Here is a 22,530-nt window from a genome sequence, read left to right as displayed (position 1 = left end):
TATTATTACAGTACCGCCTGAATTTAATGTTACATGTGTACGATAGTTATCACCGTTACATAAGCTTTTGGTAGCGTCAGAACTTTCGTTTTTATTATATATCCATTGTTAAATACATGATCTATTTTTGCATGTCAAAAACAATAGAGTTCATGTCTCACACATGAAATTTAACGATGGCATGAAATTTTCGTGTGGCTTATTGTTTTTTATAATTACCGCAGCTGCTAAGGGATTAACCCAAAAAAATGTTTAATTTTAGGTGCTTCCCCCTAGAAAAATGATACTTCAGAACAGTGAAAACCCTATTTTATATAACCCTTACATAGGTCAAAGGATCTCATCGGTTTGCTTGCACAAATATGGATACCAGTGGAACATATTTAAATCATTCACTTGATATACTATTAATATGTTTTAGTTTTTAGATATGTTAATATATAGGATATTACACTCTGATATACAGTGTAACAATTTCTTCAGCTTTGTTTACATCACTGCCATTTCTTTAAATAATAGTAACATAAATCACACAATTTCCGCTAAAGCTATTCATAATGATAGACAAGTAACAAAATGCAGAGTGTCATGAAGAATTGTCAGTAACCATTTAACAGCTTTTTCCTAATCGAAATTTATCCCTGAATCTCCCAATCCAATAAGAAAATGAAAGGAATTTTACATATACTAAAAAGAAGCCACCATCTTGGTCAGCAATCAGTTAAGGGCTATTTCCAGGATATCCTAAAAAACGGTCCCAATAGGGGCAGTAAGGTCCCAATTGGAAATTTCAAGATAACTCTGAAATGTAAATTGGTATCACACTCCTACCTTCTTTACACCGTATGTGCATTAAAAATGGACCTAAGGTGTCATACTAACGTTTAGAAAATTTCCATGATAAAAACGTAAAAGGAATCAAAATATTTTTGGAATATTAAAAAAAAGTTTGTTTTTCAGTTTGTTTGAAAGTCACACAAGGGTAACTTTCTAATGAAAATTTTCTTCACACTTTTCTTGGTTGACACAGAATTGGTAAAAAAATCTTTCCCGTTTAGAAAGTGTTGAATAATCTTCCAGACCACAAATTGTAATAGAGATCACTTTTTAATTTTTATTTGTGGTTCTTTTTTTTTTCTTTTAATTTTCACAGATCATCGTCATCGTCATCGTCATCATCATTCTCAGCTTAACGTTACTCTTCCAATCTGATCTAGACTGTGTTAGATCTAAACTCAACTTCCTCTGTATCAAGGCTGCCTCTGGGCTTTGCCCTGGGAACTATTAAGTCTCTACACTTTCTTACCCAATTATCCCCCTTCATTCTTTCCAAGTGCCCCAGCCAATTCAACCTTCTTAACTGGATAACATCTTCAATTCTACGGATACTTAGCCTGCTTCTTAGCTCATCTGAACTATTTCTGTCTCTCAGACTGGCGTTACACATCAACCCAACCATTTTCTCATATCATTCCTTTCTAAACGGTCAAGATCTTCCTGCTTCACTGTCCATGTCTCACTACCGTACAACATAACACTTCTTTCACAGGCCTCATACCTACTTTTTAACTCAATTGACAAGACTCTGCTAGTCAACAAAGGAAGTAACTCTCTTAACTTTTCCCAAGCAGAACATATCCTGCAAATAACACTTCTTCCAACACCCCATTCACTGCCCAACATATCGTAAACTTCAATAATTTAACAAGAAACCTAAAAGAGATTTTTAGAAAATTAAAATGCTTGTTATCATGAATATTAATATTAACCTTTGAAAGCAAGTTTAAAGCTTTAAAATTAAAAAAAAACACAAGAATATTATCTTGTGCCAAAAAACTATCACAAAACAGATGGCTTAGCATGAATACTTAATTGGGTGATATCACCAATTTTTTTTGATCACCTATTCCTTTTGTTTAAGCCTTATAACAATGTATTATATGTTAAAGAATAAATAGTGAGAATGGTTTTGGCTAAGAGCCATTTTCTCTAGCCGTGGTAAAGGTAAGGAACTTTTATTCCTTTTTGTTGCTTAACATTCTTCTCTCTATACTTTTTTTGTAAGTGTTGTTTTATGTTGAAACTAGTTTGAACTAAAATAGTTTCTGAAATTTGAATTTTATTTATTTATATATATATATTAATATTTATTTATTGTTCGTTCATGTAGAAAGCTGAGCAGGATGTTAATCAACATAATGTGAGATATATGTTTTTTTATATACTTGCATGCACTTGAATTGATTGTTGGGAATCTGTTGCTGGATTTCTAATTAATATAAAAAAGGATACACCTATCTTACTGAAATCGGTTGTTGTGCTTATAATATATAATATGCATTATTAAAAATTAAGAATGTTTAAAACTATGTCATTAATTATTGGAAATCCAGCTTTAGGGACTCCCGTTTTCTTGTATACATCGCATACAAACTACAACTATTGTGATAAGAACATGTTTTCTTGATATGTATGTGTCTAGTAAATTATAAAAGAATTGCTTTTTAGAATGTAAAAAAATAAAAAAATAGAAATAATTTGAAGTATAAAGAAAACATGGGTAAATGGAATTCTTCAAGGTAACTACAGGTACCTTAGAGTGGGGTGACTTGCTACATACAGGTGACTCAGGGCAGAAATTTTCACGCTGATTACTTCGAAAGTAGCACATGAAACACTGCAAAACATTTTGTTTATGTAGAACAAAAATTTATGTTTAAGACATAATTCCTTTCAAAAATGATCAAAATTTTTACTTTTTTTATTTTCCTTAGTTTTCATGGCCAAAAAATTTCGGTATCCTAGTATAAATTAACTTAGACACATAATTTTATTTTAAGTTTTCTAGTTTTGTTTTGACGATTGGTTTATAACTAGGCTTAAATTTGAACAAAACTGAAGTAATAAATAATAACACCAATATGAGTGTTTCTATCACATAAAGATTATCTAAACAGTAGGATATTTTTGTTGTTGTATTTGTATTCACAAAAGTTTTGAAATAATGCTCATTGAATAAGTTTTCGAATTACCTTTTGTATTTTTAAAAAAGTCATTGTGCCAAGACACTCAGCTATGCACTTGTTCCAAAATCATTGCTTTTCAATGTTGTCCCTCTTCACTCCATACTGGAGTGTTTTTGGGACAAGCATATGTTTTTTTTACAAAAATATTTATTATGAAGATAATCCTTCTAATTGCAAAAATAACCATTTTAAAGGCACAAAACAAAAAGGTGTTTTTGTCTATATATTTCTATGAATGTTCTAAAGCTGTTCACCCCAAGTAACCCCACTCTGCAGTATATTTTAACGTCAGTCACCAAATAATAAAATGTAGAACTTTGGCGATGCAATCCTTGTTGATAAACTCTTTGAATTATCAAGGATAGAATTTACATTGTTGTTTATCATTAAACAAAGTGCATAAACAGGCTCAGCTTATCAATGTGTGTGGTTACCAGGTGGTAACCAAGTTGTTGCTAAGGAGATCAATGAGTATTAGAGATAAAATATAGACCAGATTCAAATGAAATATTGTACCAGCGAAATGGGGTCATTTGTGATCCCAGTGACATCATTATATCGTTTTCCTTACCTCGACCATCTTTAAATGCTATATTCGTACGAAATTAAATGGCATGACCACCAATATTTGTTGAAAACACGATTTTTTTTTGTCTTTGTCTTTGTCATTATATTGAGAAACTTTTCTGTGAGTATGATGTCTTTTTCGATCCCAATGAGGCCACTAAGATCATTTTTTCATATGAAATAATTTTTTTGCTATTCAGTCTGCATTTCTACTAAGCATTAAGGCAGCAGCATCGATAACGAGTGAGTAATTTGGAAAATGGCCTATTTTAGGTGTGTGGTAGGTATTTTTTTTACATTGATTCTAGTTGTACTAGAAAATTGTTCAAGCCTGCTTTTATAACTTCTATAAATAGCTCCAGATTTATATGTTGTTGAATATATTAGCTCCTCACTTGTTACAGGTTTCTTGTCTACTGATACAAACTAGTACACCCACAGACCATACTTGGACTCTTTATCCTACAACTAAAGGAGAGTCTTGACTACAGCCCAGGTGGTCAGGGTAAAGTTAAGAACAGAACACCAAAGCAGGCGCTTTATGACACTGGTGTTACACTAGACATAAAGAGCCCAATGTTATTAGAATTGAGGTTTAAATATCGATTTGCCCCCACATTTTTCAGCACAATTCATGTAGTCACCTAGTCCTCGAAATTAACCAGTTTAATTTTATTTGGCTTTTTTTAAGTTTGTCTCTTGTTTTTAGACAATTAAAGTAATAGTTTTACACAAATTTTTATTCACTTAAATTTATTGTTTCAAATATCACAATTTGTTTTAAATCAGTAAAATGCATAACAAGATAAAACGTGATTTTCCTTACATGGTTCTTATCTGCGATTTCAAACCCCCCAAAATCTCTTCCCTACTAGCTGTTGGTAGTTTTTCATTGAGGAAACTGCGGTCTAAGTGATAACGCTATGCATGTTTTTACAACCTCTTCTGTGGTTTTGAGTGAGATTTCGTGACTAATACGTCAATACATTGAGAATACGTCAATAAAATTTACTGTCAAACCCTCTTCGTGAATTAACATATTATATATTACCACAAACGTGTTTTACACTTAATGCATTATAGCAGGGGCGGTTATTTCCAAATTTTTTCCTAACCTCAATGCGCTTATTAGGCACGGGGCGCCTAATCCGTGATTTACGGAATGCAACTCTGAGCGACCAAAAATCAAACAAATTTAATGAAGTCATAGAGATTTTCAGGTGTAAAAAACCCTTTTTCAACAAAGGATTTGAACAATACCAGATACCATTTTTTACTGCCCAATGCAACCACACGCAATTATGAAAATTATTATTTCAGTTTTTATTTTAATTGTGTTTTAAAAATACCAGATTAAAATAAATTAACCTCTTGGAAGGACGTTCATATTTACACGAAAAAATCCACTCCATGAATTTTGTGGAGAAGGACAAATAACTGGGAAAGCATGTGACCACCAACATAGCGTTCCACTATTTTGCACAAAAACATTCGGTTACAAACAAAAATATAGATTTTCTCTTTATAATTAGGGAGGATAATTATTTTCGGAAAATAAGAAATAATATCGTTGCTGCATATAAAAGAAATTATTTTTGTTGTTAATTAGTTGTTTGTAGTTTTCAAACCTTTCGAATTATGTGTGCTATTATAGCGAAGACGGATCGAGGGAGGGGGCGGACAGAGAGAGAGGCGAATGGATGAAAACTCTAAGTTAATGTTTGCATTCACAAAGCTCATTGGGAATTTGAACCTGGTCTAAAATAGCTTTAATTGTGATTTCTAGAGTCTGATTAGTTGATTAAACCTTCTTTCGCTTTAAACTGAAATTTGAAATCACTTAAACCTTTTTTGCGGATAGGAGCGAAAAAAAATAACAAGACAAAATAATAACTAGCATTAGCCAATAAAATTTAAGTATTTCTTTTGTTTCGTTCCGTTTCATTAATTGTAATTAATCTTGTTTTGACGTCATTTTAATTCCACTATCATGTGTGTGTGCATGTTATCTTATTCGTAGATGACAAACGAACAAGGGGAGATTCCCTCTTAAGTCCAAAATTGCGCAAATAATTTACTGAACAATACAAGTAACATACAACTGATTGCAATATTTTTTATGATTTATTGCTTCCGTGTGCCATGTTTTTTATTCAAATTAGTATCTAATAATTAGAATGCAGTTCCGTAGGAATTTATTTTGTTTTTTCGAGCGGAGAGCTTAAACTCAGCGTCGAAGATTTTGACAATTGACACTTCTAGATTGACGGAAAACGCATTAAAATCCATTTTTTCAAATCGTCTTTTTTAATTTTTCTTATTACATTATGCCAAGAGATTGCTGTCATTCGTTCTAAGCATTCAATATTTCTGTTTTCCCTGATTACTCTTTTCTGCTGTTGTTAATGTTAATCATATCCTTTTCCTCTTCAACATTCCACTGCAATGAAATCTACAAATTCACGATTGACTTGAATTGTTGTATTAAAAGAAAAGTTGTAATAAAAAAGCCAGAGTCGTCAACACAGTTAAACTTGAGTTGAATTAAACTAGGCTTATTCGCGCTGTATAAAATATTCGCGCGCTACTAAATATTCGCGCGGTACTAAATACTAAACTTGCACGTGAATGGAATTCATTCACGCGAAAATGTTAAGTTTTTCGATGCGCAATGACGGATTTGCTACATAAAGTAATTGTCGCGCCTTTTTTATTTATTGATTTATTTTTTGTCATAACTTATTTTTGTGTTTTAGCCATCGCAAATAATTTAATACAGAGGTTGTTTCCTCTTTAGACGTTCCCACCAGGGTTATATCGATCGTCAAATGACGAGTCGTCCTCTGCTGACAATGATGACGAAGATAAGAGCAGCACAAACTCTAGGAGCAGCTCTTTCTGATAAAGGTAGGCATACATGTGCCTATGATCTTTATCTTAAAACCATAAACCAAATGCTCGATAGTGACATGCAAACCAATTTTTCTATCCCACACATCATGAAGTTGGAGAACGCTATTAGGTTGGCGGAAAATGAAACTCAGAAGGAAAACAAGACGTGGTTACTTCGTAGTAATTTGGATAGTGTGTATGATGAATGCATCAGTATGTACAATGCTGTTGACAGTCAGAAGCCACCTAACTTGCAAGAAAAGATAAAAGACACGATCAATTCTGTCCTACCTGACGTCGATGCTGGTGACTATAAAGCAAGTCTTCAGAAATACACCGCCCTACTGAAACATATTCAAAATGAGAAAAGATACCGCAATCTTATGTCAGCAGAAGCCTTGAAATTGTTGGACGAATCCATTGAAAAAGCAGAGGCGTCAGATGATATGGAGCATTCAGTGAGTCAAGTTCGTGAAAGCCTCGACCGAATATACAACGAAGTTCGGCTGCCTAATGTTTATTCGCCTGAGAAATTCCGTCAGGTAAACTCGTATGTTATTTTGAGCATGACATTCTGATATACACAATAGAATTAACAGCGTTTGTGAGAAAAATAACATTTGTGATGTATTGGAAAAGGTGATTTTGTAGTGAATGTTGTAGAGTATCTTTATGTGAAAAGCTTTGTGTGTGCTTTTAAAACAAGTATACAGACTGAACGAAGATTCTATTATGATGATAGCCATCATCTCAGTATTCAAAATGTCTGCGGAAAGATTTTTCCCAGACATCCCACATGGTAATTCATACTGACGGAAGAATTCGTGGATTGAAGAAATTTTTTGTTTGTTTTTAATTTTAGGTTAATCGTCCGAAAGCAAAAACACAGAATGCAATGATGATGATAAACTTTCAGAAGAAAGATGATTCGCTTTTTGAGTATAACATTCAAGGTTTGGACGATAGAGTGATGAATGGAGAAAGTGAATCGAACGTTGAATTTCTGGAAGTAAGTATTTGTATTGTTCTCAGGTAAATCTTGCATCTTCAGAAATCTAGTACTCATCTTAACGCTGCTTTTGTATCGTTTTGAAATCCTGCAAAAATGTTTCAGATTGAAATTTATTGTATAGTGGGCCGTGCAAGTTTGGGTATTTTCGCTATCTTATTTATTGCTACACGACGACCCTGGTCACAAAGAGAATACAATTTTAGGATACGTTTTTTTTATAAATACATAGAATGAATGTTTGTTATTATTATTATTGTTCCGAATATTCATACAGGATAGCAACTTCAGTGTGTGTGAAACACTGTTATCAATGTGGGTCCTGTGTTCTAAATGTATACATTAGGGATACACCGGCATTGCCTACCTAATTTTCCTCACATGGCATGGGTAGACCCATAGCTATGGTAAAGAAGTTTGCTAAACATGCAGCCTTGTGGACCGAACCAAGGACCTCGTGATTACGGAGCGAACTCCATAACCACTAGGTCACGCGTGATTGTAGGAGATGAGTAATTTTGACTAATTAGTATAGATCTGTTTATTCGGACTTGTTAAATTCCGCTTTCAGAAATGTTCTACACACAAGTGTGGTTTTACCACCTGTATAATCGTCCACTTTTTTAATCTTTTAGAATGAAGCGTATGTTAAATTTGTCGGTACGATTTCGAGAGCTAACCGTGGTGGATTTGCTAGTTTCAGGGTGGTGCCGTCCCAAAAGGCAGAAATGTGTAAAGTACTAACGGGTACTCGAAAAATAATTATCGAAGTAAAAAATCTAGCTAAGACAAACAGTCGATACAAATTCCAATTGGCCAATGAAGCGCATTTGAAGTCATTTAATTGGCAAAGCGAATTTTTTGCGGAACCGAATGAAGATTTTAAAAAAATATCCCTTGATGTGCAGTCTTTTTGGCCCACCATGTTTGGTCACGTGCTGTCATCACCGGGTGATGTAGATTTTACTAAAGTTGATTGTTTGGGGATAATATTAAGTCATGTTACTGTTGATGGCAATAATAATCCTGATTTAGTTGAAGGCGAATTCGGCTTGGCGGTGCGTTCGATAAGTATCGTTAAAGACAGTTAAACACACACCATGCTATAGTGGTATATACTTGAATTTTGTGTATATTAACTTGAAGTAGATATAATCTCTTGCCTCTTTTTTTATTTCGCGAAATTTTTTCCATATTTATTTTATTTTTGTTTGTTTGTTTTTATTTACCATTTTCGAAGGATTTTCAGTGGGTTGGGAGAATTTCTATCAGCGATCAAAGATAAAGCTGTTAGGTTTATAGATTATTTGCTATCATATTAAGCACGAAAATTATTGGTGTCTCCGCACAAAAACATCTCAAGATTGCTAACTCCTTTTTTTTATTGTAATATTTTTTTTTGGCATATTCTTAAAATTAAACAATTTTTGTGTAAATTATTTTAGTAAATATGTACTGTATAGAAGAAGAGTACTTAATTGTTACCAGCGTGAAAAACTCATTTCAAGTTCGCCCCATGCCCAATGAAGTATAATGTAAAAAATTTTTGCAAAAGATTCAGATTTTATTAGTTCATAAACACTTATTAAAATGCAAAGAAACGTTTCTAAATATTTCAAAAGCAGTCAACTTTTCCAGACTGTTTGTTTTAGTATTTTCTTTATGCAACAGAAGATAATTATTCTAAGTCACAATTGTGAATCCTATAAAGTAGCAGAGTGGCTACAATCTTAAACCTCTTAAATAAACTAAAAGTTAACCCAAAATATTTCCTCGAACCAAAATTGTTTAATATGTGTATTATGTTACAACCAGAATTTGTGTTAGAAAAGGCCTCATTATTTTTAACTTTTTATTGCCTGCTTCAATTTTTGTCATAATGTGAAAATTTAAATCTGGGTCCACGCAAGATCTTCATATTTATACGACAAGGTTCCACAGTTAGATTTTATTCTGATATGGTGGAACATCGCGTATCTTATTTTTCAGCGCGAAACTAAAATATATTTAATTGTAGACAACCTCTTTTATACTTTAAAAGGTACGGTTGAAAATTGAAATGTACTATAGTCAAGAAAATGGGCTAAAAAAGTCTAAGAACTTAGAAATATAAATAATATTTAAATTCTTAAGTTCTCAGGTTTTTTACCAGTAATGTGTCCCACACTCTTGACAAAATGTTGGACGCATGGAATCTTCAGTATTATATTAAAGTAATATTCTTTTCTACCATCTTGTTTGTGAGAGATTTCAAGATAAAAACTGACCCCTTGCTGTGCTTACTACAATATGTATAATTTTTGCACGCTTCAACAATTATATTTCTTTGCAAGGTGGCTTCACAGTGTGTCAGCAAATTTCAATACGCACCAATGATTTTTTTTATATCAGAAAACTTTTTTTATTATTTACGAAGATTTTCTTCAAACACAGAATGTATTTAATCTATATTAGTTGCGTGTCTCTTCTGTTGCTGAGTGAGGCTCAATCTCTTGATCATGAAGATTCGGATGACGGGTCTGGTGGTGCTGAGTCGGGTGAAGAAAGCGGGGATAATGAAGAAATTAGCAAAAGAAATCAAATAAGTCAAGGCTATGCGGTAATACCTCTAATAAGATCTATAAATCCTACCTATCCTGAAATATTGAATGCTTCCGTGAGACTGTTCCTCACAGATACAACAGACGAAGCCGAGATTAAAGATTTACTCCAAAAATATTATTTTACGGAAAAGAAAGCAATGTCGATATGGCCAAAAGCGATTGAGGAGACAGTTAAAACGCTTAATTCTGAATTTTCCGAACGAGAGCTTTTTGAAATGGAGAATGATATTAAAAGTATCTATCGTCGAATGCTCGAATGTGATCTACTTGTAGAAAACAAAAGGAGAAAGAAATTATCGACGAAGTTACGACGCCGTTACGCGAAATGTTACCTAACTTTGCGCGATTATATCGATGATGGGTTTACGGATTTCGGATTTCCGCGTGGAACCATCGAAGGTCAGGCTCATATTCTACAAATGAGTTTAGCATACAATGTCATGTCTTTACTTGTGTTAAGAATGAGCCAAGTTATTGCTGAAAAAGCCAACGTACAACCAATGAAAGCTGCCAAGGCAATTTTCGATATTGCCGAAAATCTCGTAACCTCTGTTAAAACCGTAACAAAAGACACAATCGATGCAAGAATTCAAGCGATATCGCAAATAGAGATATGTTTAATGCAAGATGTTTTATGGCAAGAATTTCAAGTTTCGTGTGAATTTCGCATGAAAAGAGATGTGGAAACAGCGGCCGGTATTGGGGGCCCTGCAGATAAATTCCAACGAAAATACCGCGCCAAAGTCACAGACGAAGTCACAAAAAAAGAAGTTTGTAACATGGCCTTAACTACAGATGCAACAAATGATAAAGATGCCATTAAAGCCAAGTTAACAAAATCTTGCGCAAAATTGCGAGATTCTTACGCTCGCACAGTCAAGAAAGACATTCAAGACTTCTATGCAAAGAGAACTTTACTTGTAGTAGAAGAATTGCCAAAACTTTGGAGCTCAGACAGAAAAAAATTAGATGAGATTAAAGCCAGCCTGAGAAGAAAGAATTGATGATATGGTTGACAATGTCTGTTTAATGATTGACAGCTAAAAAAATCCTTGCTCTTGCTTGAGTCCTCATCTAAAATACTTTTCTGAAGAACACCGCACATATAGGCACATGGATTAACTTCCAGTCAAAGGAAATGCCAAGAGCAAAAAACTACTCTTCACTCATATGATGTAATGAATTTATATCCTAAGAATATCTTATAGTTAATACTTTTCTTAAGTTTTTTTCTGGGATTCTAATGCAACAAATTGCGATTAAAAGTTAGCATGATCCTCTCCTATGTTTAAATCATCATTCAAAAGTGTTTTAAGATAAAGATAAAAATAATTTAACAATTTCTCTCCAGGATCTTTCTCTATTAGTTTCCAGGATTCTAAACAAAGCATCTGCATGCCAAAACTCAATCTCACCCCAAGAGCTTCTTTTTAACCTTTTGGAGCGCTTGCTGGCGAGTTAGCCATCGGAAAGAAAAAAAACAACAACATATGAAGACATAAGATTGTGCTAAAAATAGCTTAAATATCAAAAATCCGATTTTGAGGAATATTCTGAAAATCAATTTTCCCTCTCAAAAATTCTATTTTGCCATATACTCGCTAAAATTTTATATTGTCTGCATAAACCTGTTGGAAAGGGTAGGAAGTAAAAGATATCACACAAACCCAGGGTCTTGTGGCTGCTATCAACTTCATCAACAAGGCAAAATGCCCTGGTTTGCACTGTTTAGTCTATTACACTTTTGGTATTAAATTCCGTTGCATTTGGCTTGCCAGCCATTCTCGACACAAAAGCTCTGGCTCTAGGAACGCAACTTCGACCCCAGGGCTTCTTTTTCTCCTTTTGATATAAGTCACAGCGGAAAGGAATCTGGGATCGAGATTGCTGGGAACGAGAATGCTTGTTGTATTTGTATTATTAGTCAATTTTCTTTCGTCTTGTTTGCAAAAAATAACTCTCGCTCTTGTTAACAACTGATTTGTAAAGATTTCATTTTTCCGTGAATGGGGAAAAAGGAATATTTATAAAAAATTCGCAAAAATTTCTTCAAGTAATAATGAAAACAACACAGCAGGAAAGCTGGATAAACATGAGAGAAAAGAAATAATATTATCTTGAGACTTGCTCTGAAGATAATTATTTTCTTGGCAGCTTTACAATGAGCGTCTTCGTCGTCCGTAACATTAACTAAGTAATAGTTCACAGTCTTTTTTCTGTGTTACACAACAGCGACGACACATCATCGTTGAACTGACTTATATCCAATACTTATAACCTATTTTCTTTTTTTTATGCAGGAGCAAAAGAACCACAAGTGGAGAAAAATCAGCATCTTTGACGAACGCAGAACAGATACTTCGACCATCACGGTTTTTCTAGCTGGAAAATAGTAAACGCACTCCGATTTGGCTCATGGAGAACAACTGCTTTTTTTAGCCCAGGTGGTTGTTAGTACTGTTCACCATATGGGGAGCTGATATTAAAATTACGAACTACGTATTTTGTCCGCGTGTAATACTGAAAACCAACGCGTGCCGCGTGTTATACAGAATACCCGCGTGTAAAACTCCGCGTGTGTGTAATACCTCCGCGTGTAATACAGAATACTAACTCTGCGTGTAATACAGAATACCAATCCACGTATAATACAGAATACCCACCTATAACAGAATAGTTTGTTTTTATTGTTACTTATTCCCTATGTTGTATCATGAATAATAAGAGACAAAGAAGAGAAGGTTCTGTAGCACACTGAGGACAAGTCAACTTCGTCCCCCCAGGGCATCTTGTATCTTTTCTGATATCAAAAAAGATACAAGGATGCCTGAGAACGAGGTTGGTGAGATATGGTTTATAATTATACAGGTTGCGTCAAAAAATTATATGTTAATGCACAAGGTCATGCAATTTAAATTTTACAAGGTAACAACAGCACAACCTCGTCAGGGCTCTTTTTTTCTTTCTGACGATCTTGATCTCAGGACCAGAAATAGGCCGCCTCAACCTTGTCCCCGGGGCCCTTTTCTACTTTAGCAATGAAATTTTCATTAAAAACAACGTCTGCTCCTCTGAACAGAATAATCTACCCGGTAAAAAACCGGCTTGGTGTCACCCTCATTCATCCTTAGGATTTTTGCCTTTTCTGTGATGAATCTAGTTGAATTTATGCTTTAGTAGTATTGAGCTAACATATATCCCAGTGGTAAAGTAAACTACTTTTCCCAATCTTGTTCTTTAAAGCCACCACAATATCGACATAATGTTTCTGGGGACGAGGTCCGGGCTTTAGCTGTGTCCCGACGCGGGGTATGAAAAGAAAATGACCCTGACCCCCCCGGACTGTACGCGGTTTCACGAACAAACCGTGCTACTATAATATGCTATGGAAACCGTTTCTATAAGCAATGGAAACATGGCGGTAGAAATTGTGTCAACATCAATTTTTCGTCATAAAACATCGTGCCTTGAATTGTAGTCACATTAAACGTCATTGCTTATGCAATCTACAGTTTACTGCAACTCACATACAAACAAGACACAACACACAAGAAGATAGCAACCGTAAGAACCTTAATTCATCTTACGGTCAGTAGCTACTAAACCAAGGAGATAAAAAAATCTTCATTCACGGCTAACATCTACAAAAGTTAACACTATCTATACACACACACACGTTCGTCATGTCAGTTAAATATGCTCCTTCGAAGCTAAGAGTACCCGAAGGGTTTCAAAATATTCTTGAAGGTTTGGCAAGAGAAGTTCTGAGAGAGCAGCCAGAAGATATCATTCTGTTTGCTGCCAACTATTTCAAAAATCAACTTGCTTTACAAGGTAAGATTTGTAGCTAGATCCTTTTATCCTAATTTAAAACTGTAGCTACCCATATTAGTATTGATATGCTAGGGTTCTTCTTAAAAAAAACTGATAGCTAGCTAGTTGCTAGCTAGCTTATTAGCTAACACCTAACCATTGTTAAATATTATTATGTGATTAACTAAACAATAGCTCTGTCAACCATATAGCAACTTTGTCTGCTAACATATACTATCCGTATTATGTGATTAAGATATAGCGTTTGATGAGAAGATCTAGGAACTTCGCTTGCTTCATAACTTTATGGTCTTAGATAGATAACTAGATGTCAATATTTTACATTACTAACCTCACATATGTTAAGGAATATACACTGTCTATTATTTTCATGTCTATTAGTTATGACTATAAACCATGCCTTAAAATAACTTTGCAAAAATTCTGGTCAACAGTGTTTGTGGGGCAGGTATTTGCGTTTTAGCTAAAACATTCACATGAATACTTATCAATTCCATGACGTGTATATTTCAATGTGAGTCCCCCTCTGCAAATCGTAACAATTGGTAAAATATGTTTTTTGCAGATGGTATAGTAGAATGGCTTCTAAAAGGGTTGTGATTCTTGCCAGTTTGTCTCAATGGCTGCTCTAAGCATTACTATGTAACTTTTTCTATTGCTTAAAATGTAAAAATAGCATTAGGAAAACTTGGTAAACCTGATTAACAAAGATGATCAGATTAATTTTACTATACCAGCTGTGAGAAAGCATATTTAATGTATTGTTTGCTACGACGCTATGATTGTTATATTTGCTATATTGCTGCAATGCCACAAATGCTATAATTGTTATCACTTAAAAGAATGAAGGCATTGCATTGTTGATCGAAGTGTCATAGAAATCGTAGCAAATGCGTATACCAAACATGTATATCAGTTTTTATCACAACACTGAATTTTGTACTTTCAACAATTTGGATTCAGACAAAAACACTCCACTCCACAAGCTCTTCAAAATATATGCCAAAAAATAATGGATGCCCTTGATAATGGTCAGTTTGCTCGTGGTGTTTTTGTTGATCTCCAGAAGGCCTTTGACACTGTTGATCACAAGATTCTCCTGAAAAAACTTTTTCATTATGGTATCACAGAAACTCCTCTTAATCTGTTTCGTTCTAATTTATCTGGCAGACAACAATTTGTATCAATTAATGGAACTGAATCTGAGCACAAACTTGTTAGACATGGTGTACCACAAGGATCTGTTTTAGGCTCTCTTCTGTTTCTTATTTATATAAATGATTTAAATTGTGCCATAAAATTTTCCATGGTTCATCACTTTGCTGATGATCCCAACCTAATGTGTTTTGATAAGTCTTTAAAATCTCTTCCTAAAAGAATCAACCTGGATCTGAAATTTCTTTTCCAATGGCTCAACGCCAGCAAAATCTCTCTGAATACAAGTAAAACTGAATATATCCTGTTTACACAAGCTTAAACCAACAAACAATAACTTCAAATTTTTCATCAACGGCAAGAAACTCTTCCCCATTAACTGCATTAAGTACCTTGGTATTCACTTAGATCTGATCTCAACTTGAAATCTCAGATCAATGTGATTGCGGTTAAACTCAAGAGGGCTAATGGAGCTATAGCTAAACTCCAACACCTTGTTCCACAAATTGTTCTGAAAACTGTGTACCATGCCATCTGTGGTAGCCATCTTTGTTACTGCAATGAAATTTGGGCCCAACCTGGTCATCACTATATTGATCGTATTTACTGTTTACAACGTTGTGTATTTAGACTAATTTCTTTTGCACAATGCAGAATGACTTCTACCCCTCTTTTCTCTAATCTTAATATTTTAAAACTTGCTGATTTGGTTTACATGAAAAATGTAATTTCTCTGTACAATTTATATCATGGATAACTCCCAGACGCACTTCTTGATACTAACAAAGTTGACTTGTGGATCTATTCTTGGTTTGATAACTGTGTCACATAAAACCTTCGGCTCAAACTCAATTTTATGTCAGTCCATTTATTCATAGAATTTTATACAAAACTCCTTTCCTTCAACTCGACTAGTCTCTCTCACCTCTACTAGACTAACTTTTCTCTGATCCAGTTCTTTTTCTCATTGTACAGCTGAGTTTGTCATCATTTGTTTTTCCTTTAATATGTTGCTGCGTTTTGCATATGTTTTTTTGTTTGTTTGTTTGTTTGTCGTTTTGTTGTTTTGTTTTTGTATATTTAGGGTGGCCAGCATCTTGTCATAGCTGTAGGCTAATAATGCTGGTCTCCTTACAGTGATAGCCTATTTTTTTTGTAAATTGATATTTATTTGACTTCTACCTTATGTATGCTATTACTGTAGAATAAATACTTCTTCTCTTCTTCTCCCTCTCTACATTGAACATTTTTGAATGGGTGAAATTGTAAAGTTTAACTGAGGTGCAGTGCAGTAAAAAAAATTTTCTTATAAATATTCTCCAGCCTGTCAAGTGTCATAATAATGTGATGGGTTTGTTTTGTATTCAATGATAGATTACAAAGATAACAATGGATTAAAAGGTCATGCCCCTTCACTCACAAATTTTATTATTGGAGAGCTACCCCAGTGTTGTTTGGGCTGCATATTCTGTAAGCAACACAAGTTTTGATATAAAATTTTCATTATTGTAGATGCTAGACTTAATGCTAAGGATGTCAAGTCATAACCATGCAGTGTTACCAGTAGAAAAAGAAAGTAAGCGTAATACGAACAATATACGCTACAATTAGCAAAGGAAATAAAAATGAAAAACCAGAGGGTAACTCTTTTGTTCAATCAGGAAAAGCACTAAGTGCAGAATCTGAATAACACGGTGTGTCGAGCACAGCAAATTCCATCAGATATTAAATGAAAGTTTTTGAATTTGTCTTCCAATTCTTTATAAAGTAGGTCTGCTAAAAGTTTTATTGAAAGACAAGACAAGTGTTCGTTCTTTCATCTTTATCAACAGAAATTAGTAAAAATGGTGTGACTTTAAAAGTATAAACTTTTTTAACCTTGCATATAGGTACCTTGTTTTTACCTTCTTTAATAGTCCCATATTTAGGTTTGTCCCAAATGGCAGCTGATATCTGACTGTTTAACACCTAACCTCTTCGTGAAAAATATCTGCTAAGAATGACAAAAGCGTTTTTGACTAAAATATCATGGAGAATCTTCTTATTTTGTCCCTTGATTAGTCACTTACTTCTTTTAAACTTAAAACCTTGTAATCTTCTAGTTGCCCTTGATCACAAAGCACCATCTTCCTCGTGCAGGCCAAAAAGAAGAACTTTCAAGGTAAAAGATCACACCCCATTTGTTACAGATGGACAGACAGACATATTAGTGCATAAGAGATACGCAAAATACAATTGTCGGGAATGGTAATCCAGAAATATAAACCCCTTGTTCAATGTTGATTGACAAAAAACCTCTTTTCCCTGCATCATTATTTTCTGTTTCTCTCTACTAACATAACGCAAAGAATTTGAACCTAAAGTTATTAAGGTTAATAAATTGGAAGTATTTTCTCCTCAGCAAATTAAAAGTTTTAGTGTTTGATGTGCACTTGGAATGTTTTAATAATTCCTTTCTACCTCTTTTTTGTTACAATTTATAAATTTGTTATTTATTCTATTTGAAATGTGAAATCGGATTCTTTTAACATCTCTAGAGGTTGAATTGAAAGTAGTGATTTTTTTGTAGAAAATGACATAGCGTATAGTTTGTTTTGACAAGTATCGCAAAACTTATCATGAAAACATTTTATTACATTTATTTTTAAATAATATTAGGATGGGAATATACAAATGTTTTGTTTTAATTATTAAATTTTCAAAGAAAAGTTTGTATAGAAAAGTAGTCGTTTTACTCATCAATAATTCATGTTACCATTACAGCAAAAACATAACAAATTCTATTTTAACAAAATTGAATTTAACAGCACCTGACATGGCCACAATTGGCGAACAAAATAATAACCTGGATGTAGATTTAAAAAACCGATATTTGTTCCGATGATGACTTTATGTCTTCAGCATAAAAAAATATAATAAAAACAAACATTGAAAAACTTTTTCTTCATTTTTTCTTTATTTCTGTTTTATTATTATTATAATTATTATTATTATCAGCCTATGCATGCAAAAAGTAGCGATTTTGCAGCCGTTTTAAATAAAAAACCAGCTATTTTATAAAGAGATAAAATAATCTCACTTATGGCTATACAGAAGGGTGAAAGACTGGTCAAATATTTTGTCTTGAATAAAAATAATATTTTTTTCTGCAAGAAGATAATTATTGGCCATCTAAAAATTTTTTAGATTGTACAGAACTTCAACATTTTAAACTGGACCTTGACTATACATGGTCTTTCAATATGCTCTGCAAATCCAGTGACCTTTGCAACAGCTCAATCAGTAATTCTCTGAGAAGTTGTGATGTATTTAGACATTGCACTGACATTAAAAGCAAATTGCTATTCGATATATTTACGGCATTGCACCACGGTTTTAAAACATCTTGTTGCTTTTAGTTGGCGAAGATTTCCATCTCTACTGTTTTAATTATAATAGCGACGCTTTTTTAAAAACGTAAGGTTATACCAGCAAATGAAATAAAGCATTCACAGTTTTTTTTATTTAAACATAGCCTGGAAACCCTCCCCAAGCATTACAAGGGGAGAATATCCATGTTATGTTTAAACTAAAAAAAACAGTGAATGCTTGAGTCACATTTTATCAACAAGTGAAAAGTAATTAGCTCTTTTCGTTGTAGATCATTTATAATGACAAAACCACCTGTTAAAAGTCGTTTAAAAATAATATACTGACGCATTCTTCTGACACACCATGGATCGTGTTTCTCTATCAAAACACGCAACTGTTTTAGAAAGCACGATGGAGAGCGGAATACTAGTCATCAAAATCTCCAGCGTGGTTATTTTAATACACAACAAAGATAGCCTTTTTCTGTTAGTCAATTTCATTGTTTGAGAAAAATAATAATCCATGTTGGAATAGGACCCCTTTCTGTCATGTATTAAAATTTTTTTGTGTTTAAAATAATGGTAAGCTACTTGATGAAATAAAACATTCGCTAAATAAATTTAACATTCATTTTTCTTTGTGTGGAAAATTAATGAACTTCGTTATTGCGTTCATTAATCTCTGCTTGCTAAAAAAAAGGGTGTACAGATTGGGTGTGATTTTATACAAAAGAAAAACATTTCGTGAACCATTAAAATTTTAATGTTGTTTTCACGACTGTTAAGTTCGTAGCTATATTAAAATTGGTCTTTTGCTGAAAGTATTGTGGGTCACCTTAGCCAGAATTAATCTGAAGTGATTATTCAGGAATTTTCATCAACAGATGTTAGTGTGAATGGAATTAGCGCTGCAATTATTTTGATCAGCATTTAACGAGCTCAAATAATTTATAACCGCTTTGGAGGTGCATCTATTTAACCTTAATAACGATTGCATACGTTTAAAAGAATTCTTGACGCGTCAATGTTGTGTTAGGAATATGGGAAAAGTTGCAAGCAAGTTTAGCAAAAGTTCTTTGCGAAATTCATTTCGGAGGTCAAAGCATAAATCTAAAAAGGATGAAAAGTTAGAATCAATATCAGCTCAAACTTCGGATCTCAAAGGTAGAGAAGTGAATTTTAATGTAAAGTGTTGTTTGTTTGTTTGTTTGTTTGTTTGTTTGATTGTATGTTTGTTTGTTTGTTTGTTTGTTTGTTTGATTGTATGTTTGTTTGATTGTATGTTTTACTCTATTTATATGCAAATTTACAGATCATACAGTATGGAAAAATCGTGTTTCTTTTTTTAACATTGTCTAAACACTAAACAAATATTATCACAATACTTTTTTATTTTAATTTTGTTGTTATTACCTTATTTGAACAAACATTTTGCGGGGAAAATTTTTTGTGGAACTTATGTTTGCGGATTTGACCCGAACCCAAAATTTAAATTTCAAGAAATATTTTTTCTCAAAATTTCTTTCATCTGCAACAATTTCTCTCGCAATTTATTTTATTTCCTTCGAACTTCAATTTTCTGTTGGACCCAAGCTAATTAGTTCTTTGATGTTGATTTAAAATCTTTAATTTTTTAAGGCTATGTTAGACAAAGTACCAATTTTCTGTTTGCTAAAATGACCGAATCCGCGGAATTTACAGAAAAAATGCAGTCAGCTGCAAAAATATATTCTGCAAAATAAAGCATATTGGTACCACTTATCTGCAAAAATATAATCCCCAAAAAATTATTTTGCAAATCATTTGTTTCCTTAAAAGTAAAAATGTAAGAAAAACTATTTATAATACTATTTTTGTTTTTTGTTTACATGTTGGATCATACTACATTTTTGTCCTCCATTTTTTGTTTGTAAATTTTCAGCTGTTGAAGCTTTAGAAAATTCTCACTACACGCAGTGTGCATTTCTATTTCTATTTGTATTTATTTATTTATTTATTTATTTTTTCATTTTTCATTATTTTTTTCTTCATTTTATGCAAACACGTTTGTACTATTTGAACTAAAATGGAATTTTTTATTTTTCGAGAAGTCGTGGTTTTATACCGATGACACGCTGGGTGTAAATATTGTTAAAAAATTTACGCGCGCGTCTTATATATCTAGGAGTCCTTATTTTGTACGTTTTAGCAGTTGCTTTCACAAGTGTTGTTTTTTGTTAGTTTCTTATACAGTCTTTGGTAGCAAGACGTTGTTTAAGGAAAACTTCGCATTTTTATTTTCTTGTTGTAATAAAGTAACCAAGAAAAATAGATTTTTTACATTCGCTTATATCGTCATTATAAATGTACATACAAGCGAAAAAAGGTGAAAAAAACTGCAAAAAATTATTCATTTTCTTTAGAGAATGGTAATGCAGAACCAGTCGACCAACCTGTAAAATCAGAAGCTTCTATTGCGTCAAAGAAAGATTCCGTTGCATCGAAAAAAGACTCCGTCGCGTCGAAGAAAGATTCCGTCGCGTCGAAAAAAGATTCTGTTGCTTCCAAAAAGACGTCAGTGGTTGCTCAGGAGACTGACGTGCAATCTGAAGCTGGCGAAGATGTTACGAGCGCCGATGCAACAGTGGAACCAAATGCGGTAGAGGAGGATTCATCTCCAGCAGAGGACGAACCAAAACAGACAGATGTAGAAGAAACAAGTGAGCCGCAGCCAAGCATGAGTGAAGAGGATGCTGCTCTTAAAATTCAGTCCGTTATTCGTGGTAACAAAGCGCGCGAGGAAGTAAATGCTTTAAAAGCTGCATCAGAAACACATGTAGCCACTGAACTTGCAGCGGGCGAGGAGACTGAAAAACAAGATACACAAAATGAAGATGCAGTAGAATCGACTACTGAAGAAACTGCAGTTGAGAGCACTATTGAAGAGCAAGAAGCTGCAGCATTAAAAATACAAGCAAGTTTCCGCGGACACCAAGCGCGTAAGGAAGTCGATAACATGAAAGCAGAATCCAAAACGCATGTGAGCGATGCAGAGAACGTAGATGCAGATAAACCAGATGCACAGAACGCAGATGCAGATAAACCAGTCGAAGAAAAAATAGAAGAAACTGAAGCTGAACCAGAAAATCAATCAAATGCTGAAGAAAAAGACAAATCTGCAGTAGTCGATGGAGAGGCTGGTGATTCTCCAGCCACAAATAGCGGGGAACCGCAAATGCAAGAAGAGCCCAAAGAGACCGGTCAGGATGACTCTAACCAAGAATTTGGTGCTAAAGGTGAAACAAAATCAGAGGGGAATGAAACTCAGGCTGATGCTGAAACAGATAAGACTCCTGTAGAAACTAGTAACCCGGAAGCTGAGACCACAGATGATACTCCTGTCGCTGCAGATGAAACAAACACTGAGGACCAAGCAGCTGGTGAGGTTGCTGTTGAAGATGCTAAACCCGAAGATGAAACGCCCAAAGATTCCGAACCTACGAATGCAAATGACAATACCGAAGTACCAAACGCTGAAGATGGTAATCAAGATAGTGATAAAAATGATGAAACTAACAAAGACGAAAGTGATGATCCCGCAAAGGTTAGTAAGAACCAAGATGAGGCTGAACCCACCAAAGATAATGAAAAACAAAATGATGTGGAAGCAACTAGCGTGGAACAAGATAATGGTGAGCCAGCCATGGACAGCGAGAAACAAGATGATTCTGAACAAGCCAAAGACAGCGAGACACAAGATGATTCTGAACAAGCCAAAGTCGATAGTGATCCAGTAAGTAATGGTGAGGCAGAGGCGAGTAAAGAGGCTAAGAACTCAGACAATGATACTAAGGAGACATCTTAAAAGTTCACCCGCCTTTTGTAAATATTATAATTTGTAACATTTTCATCGCTCATATTAATTTTGTTTTTTCCCCTACATACATTTTGATCGATTATGATGATATAGTGTTATTTCATAATTGATATGATTTCGAAGCAGTGTAAATATATACTTTATTCCAGAAATGATATATATGTATAGATAGATAAACAATCCATGTTGCCACACCATTTACATAAAGGTTTTTGTTTGTTTATATTGGCGTCATCTG

The 22,530-nt window shown here is 33.8% G+C and overlaps 2 protein-coding genes across 4 annotated transcripts; both read left to right on the top strand.

The window, feature by feature from the left end:
- The first annotated feature begins 1,873 nt into the window (after window positions 1–1,873).
- Window positions 1,874–8,978, top strand: LOC130635832 (uncharacterized). Of its 2 annotated transcripts, XM_057445321.1 has the most exons (5): window positions 1,874–2,004; window positions 2,171–2,200; window positions 6,391–7,027; window positions 7,348–7,494; window positions 8,130–8,978. In XM_057445321.1, exons 2-5 carry the CDS (start codon window positions 2,184–2,186, stop codon window positions 8,583–8,585), a joined length of 1,257 nt encoding a protein of 418 aa, XP_057301304.1. In that variant the 5' UTR covers window positions 1,874–2,004; window positions 2,171–2,183; the 3' UTR covers window positions 8,586–8,978. The 2 variants fall into 2 exon arrangements, with proteins under 2 accessions (XP_057301304.1, XP_057301303.1); XM_057445320.1 differs by lacking the exons at window positions 1,874–2,004; window positions 2,171–2,200 and adding an exon at window positions 2,503–2,579.
- Window positions 8,979–13,484: 4,506 nt separating this feature from the next.
- LOC130635829 (midasin-like) lies at window positions 13,485–22,332 on the top strand. 2 transcript variants are annotated; one of them, XM_057445317.1, is made up of 2 exons: window positions 13,485–13,931; window positions 20,839–22,332. In XM_057445317.1, the coding sequence occupies exons 1-2, from the start codon at window positions 13,781–13,783 to the stop codon at window positions 22,278–22,280; spliced, it is 1,593 nt and encodes a 530-aa protein (XP_057301300.1). In that variant the 5' UTR covers window positions 13,485–13,780; the 3' UTR covers window positions 22,281–22,332. The 2 variants fall into 2 exon arrangements, with proteins under 2 accessions (XP_057301300.1, XP_057301301.1); XM_057445318.1 differs by lacking the exon at window positions 13,485–13,931 and adding an exon at window positions 19,143–19,600.
- Window positions 22,333–22,530: the final 198 nt, after the last annotated feature.

Source organism: Hydractinia symbiolongicarpus, chromosome 3, assembly GCF_029227915.1.
Source record: "Hydractinia symbiolongicarpus strain clone_291-10 chromosome 3, HSymV2.1, whole genome shotgun sequence".
Taxonomy (NCBI): Eukaryota; Metazoa; Cnidaria; class Hydrozoa; order Anthoathecata; family Hydractiniidae; genus Hydractinia; species Hydractinia symbiolongicarpus.
This window is presented reverse-complemented; position numbering and strand designations above follow the sequence as displayed.

Coding starts and splice junctions, on each gene's coding strand:
- LOC130635832 (XM_057445320.1), top strand. CDS start 2,557: ATGGGTAAATGGAATTCTTCAAG. Junction 2,580..6,390: donor GGTAAATGGAATTCTTCAAG/GTAACTACAGGT, acceptor TTTCCTCTTTAG/ACGTTCCCACCAGGGTTATA. Junction 7,028..7,347: donor CGCCTGAGAAATTCCGTCAG/GTAAACTCGTAT, acceptor TTTTAATTTTAG/GTTAATCGTCCGAAAGCAAA.
- LOC130635829 (XM_057445317.1), top strand. CDS start 13,781: ATGTCAGTTAAATATGCTCCTTCGAAGCTAAGAGTACCCGAAGGGTTT. Junction 13,932..20,838: donor AAATCAACTTGCTTTACAAG/GTAAGATTTGTA, acceptor CATTTTCTTTAG/AGAATGGTAATGCAGAACCA.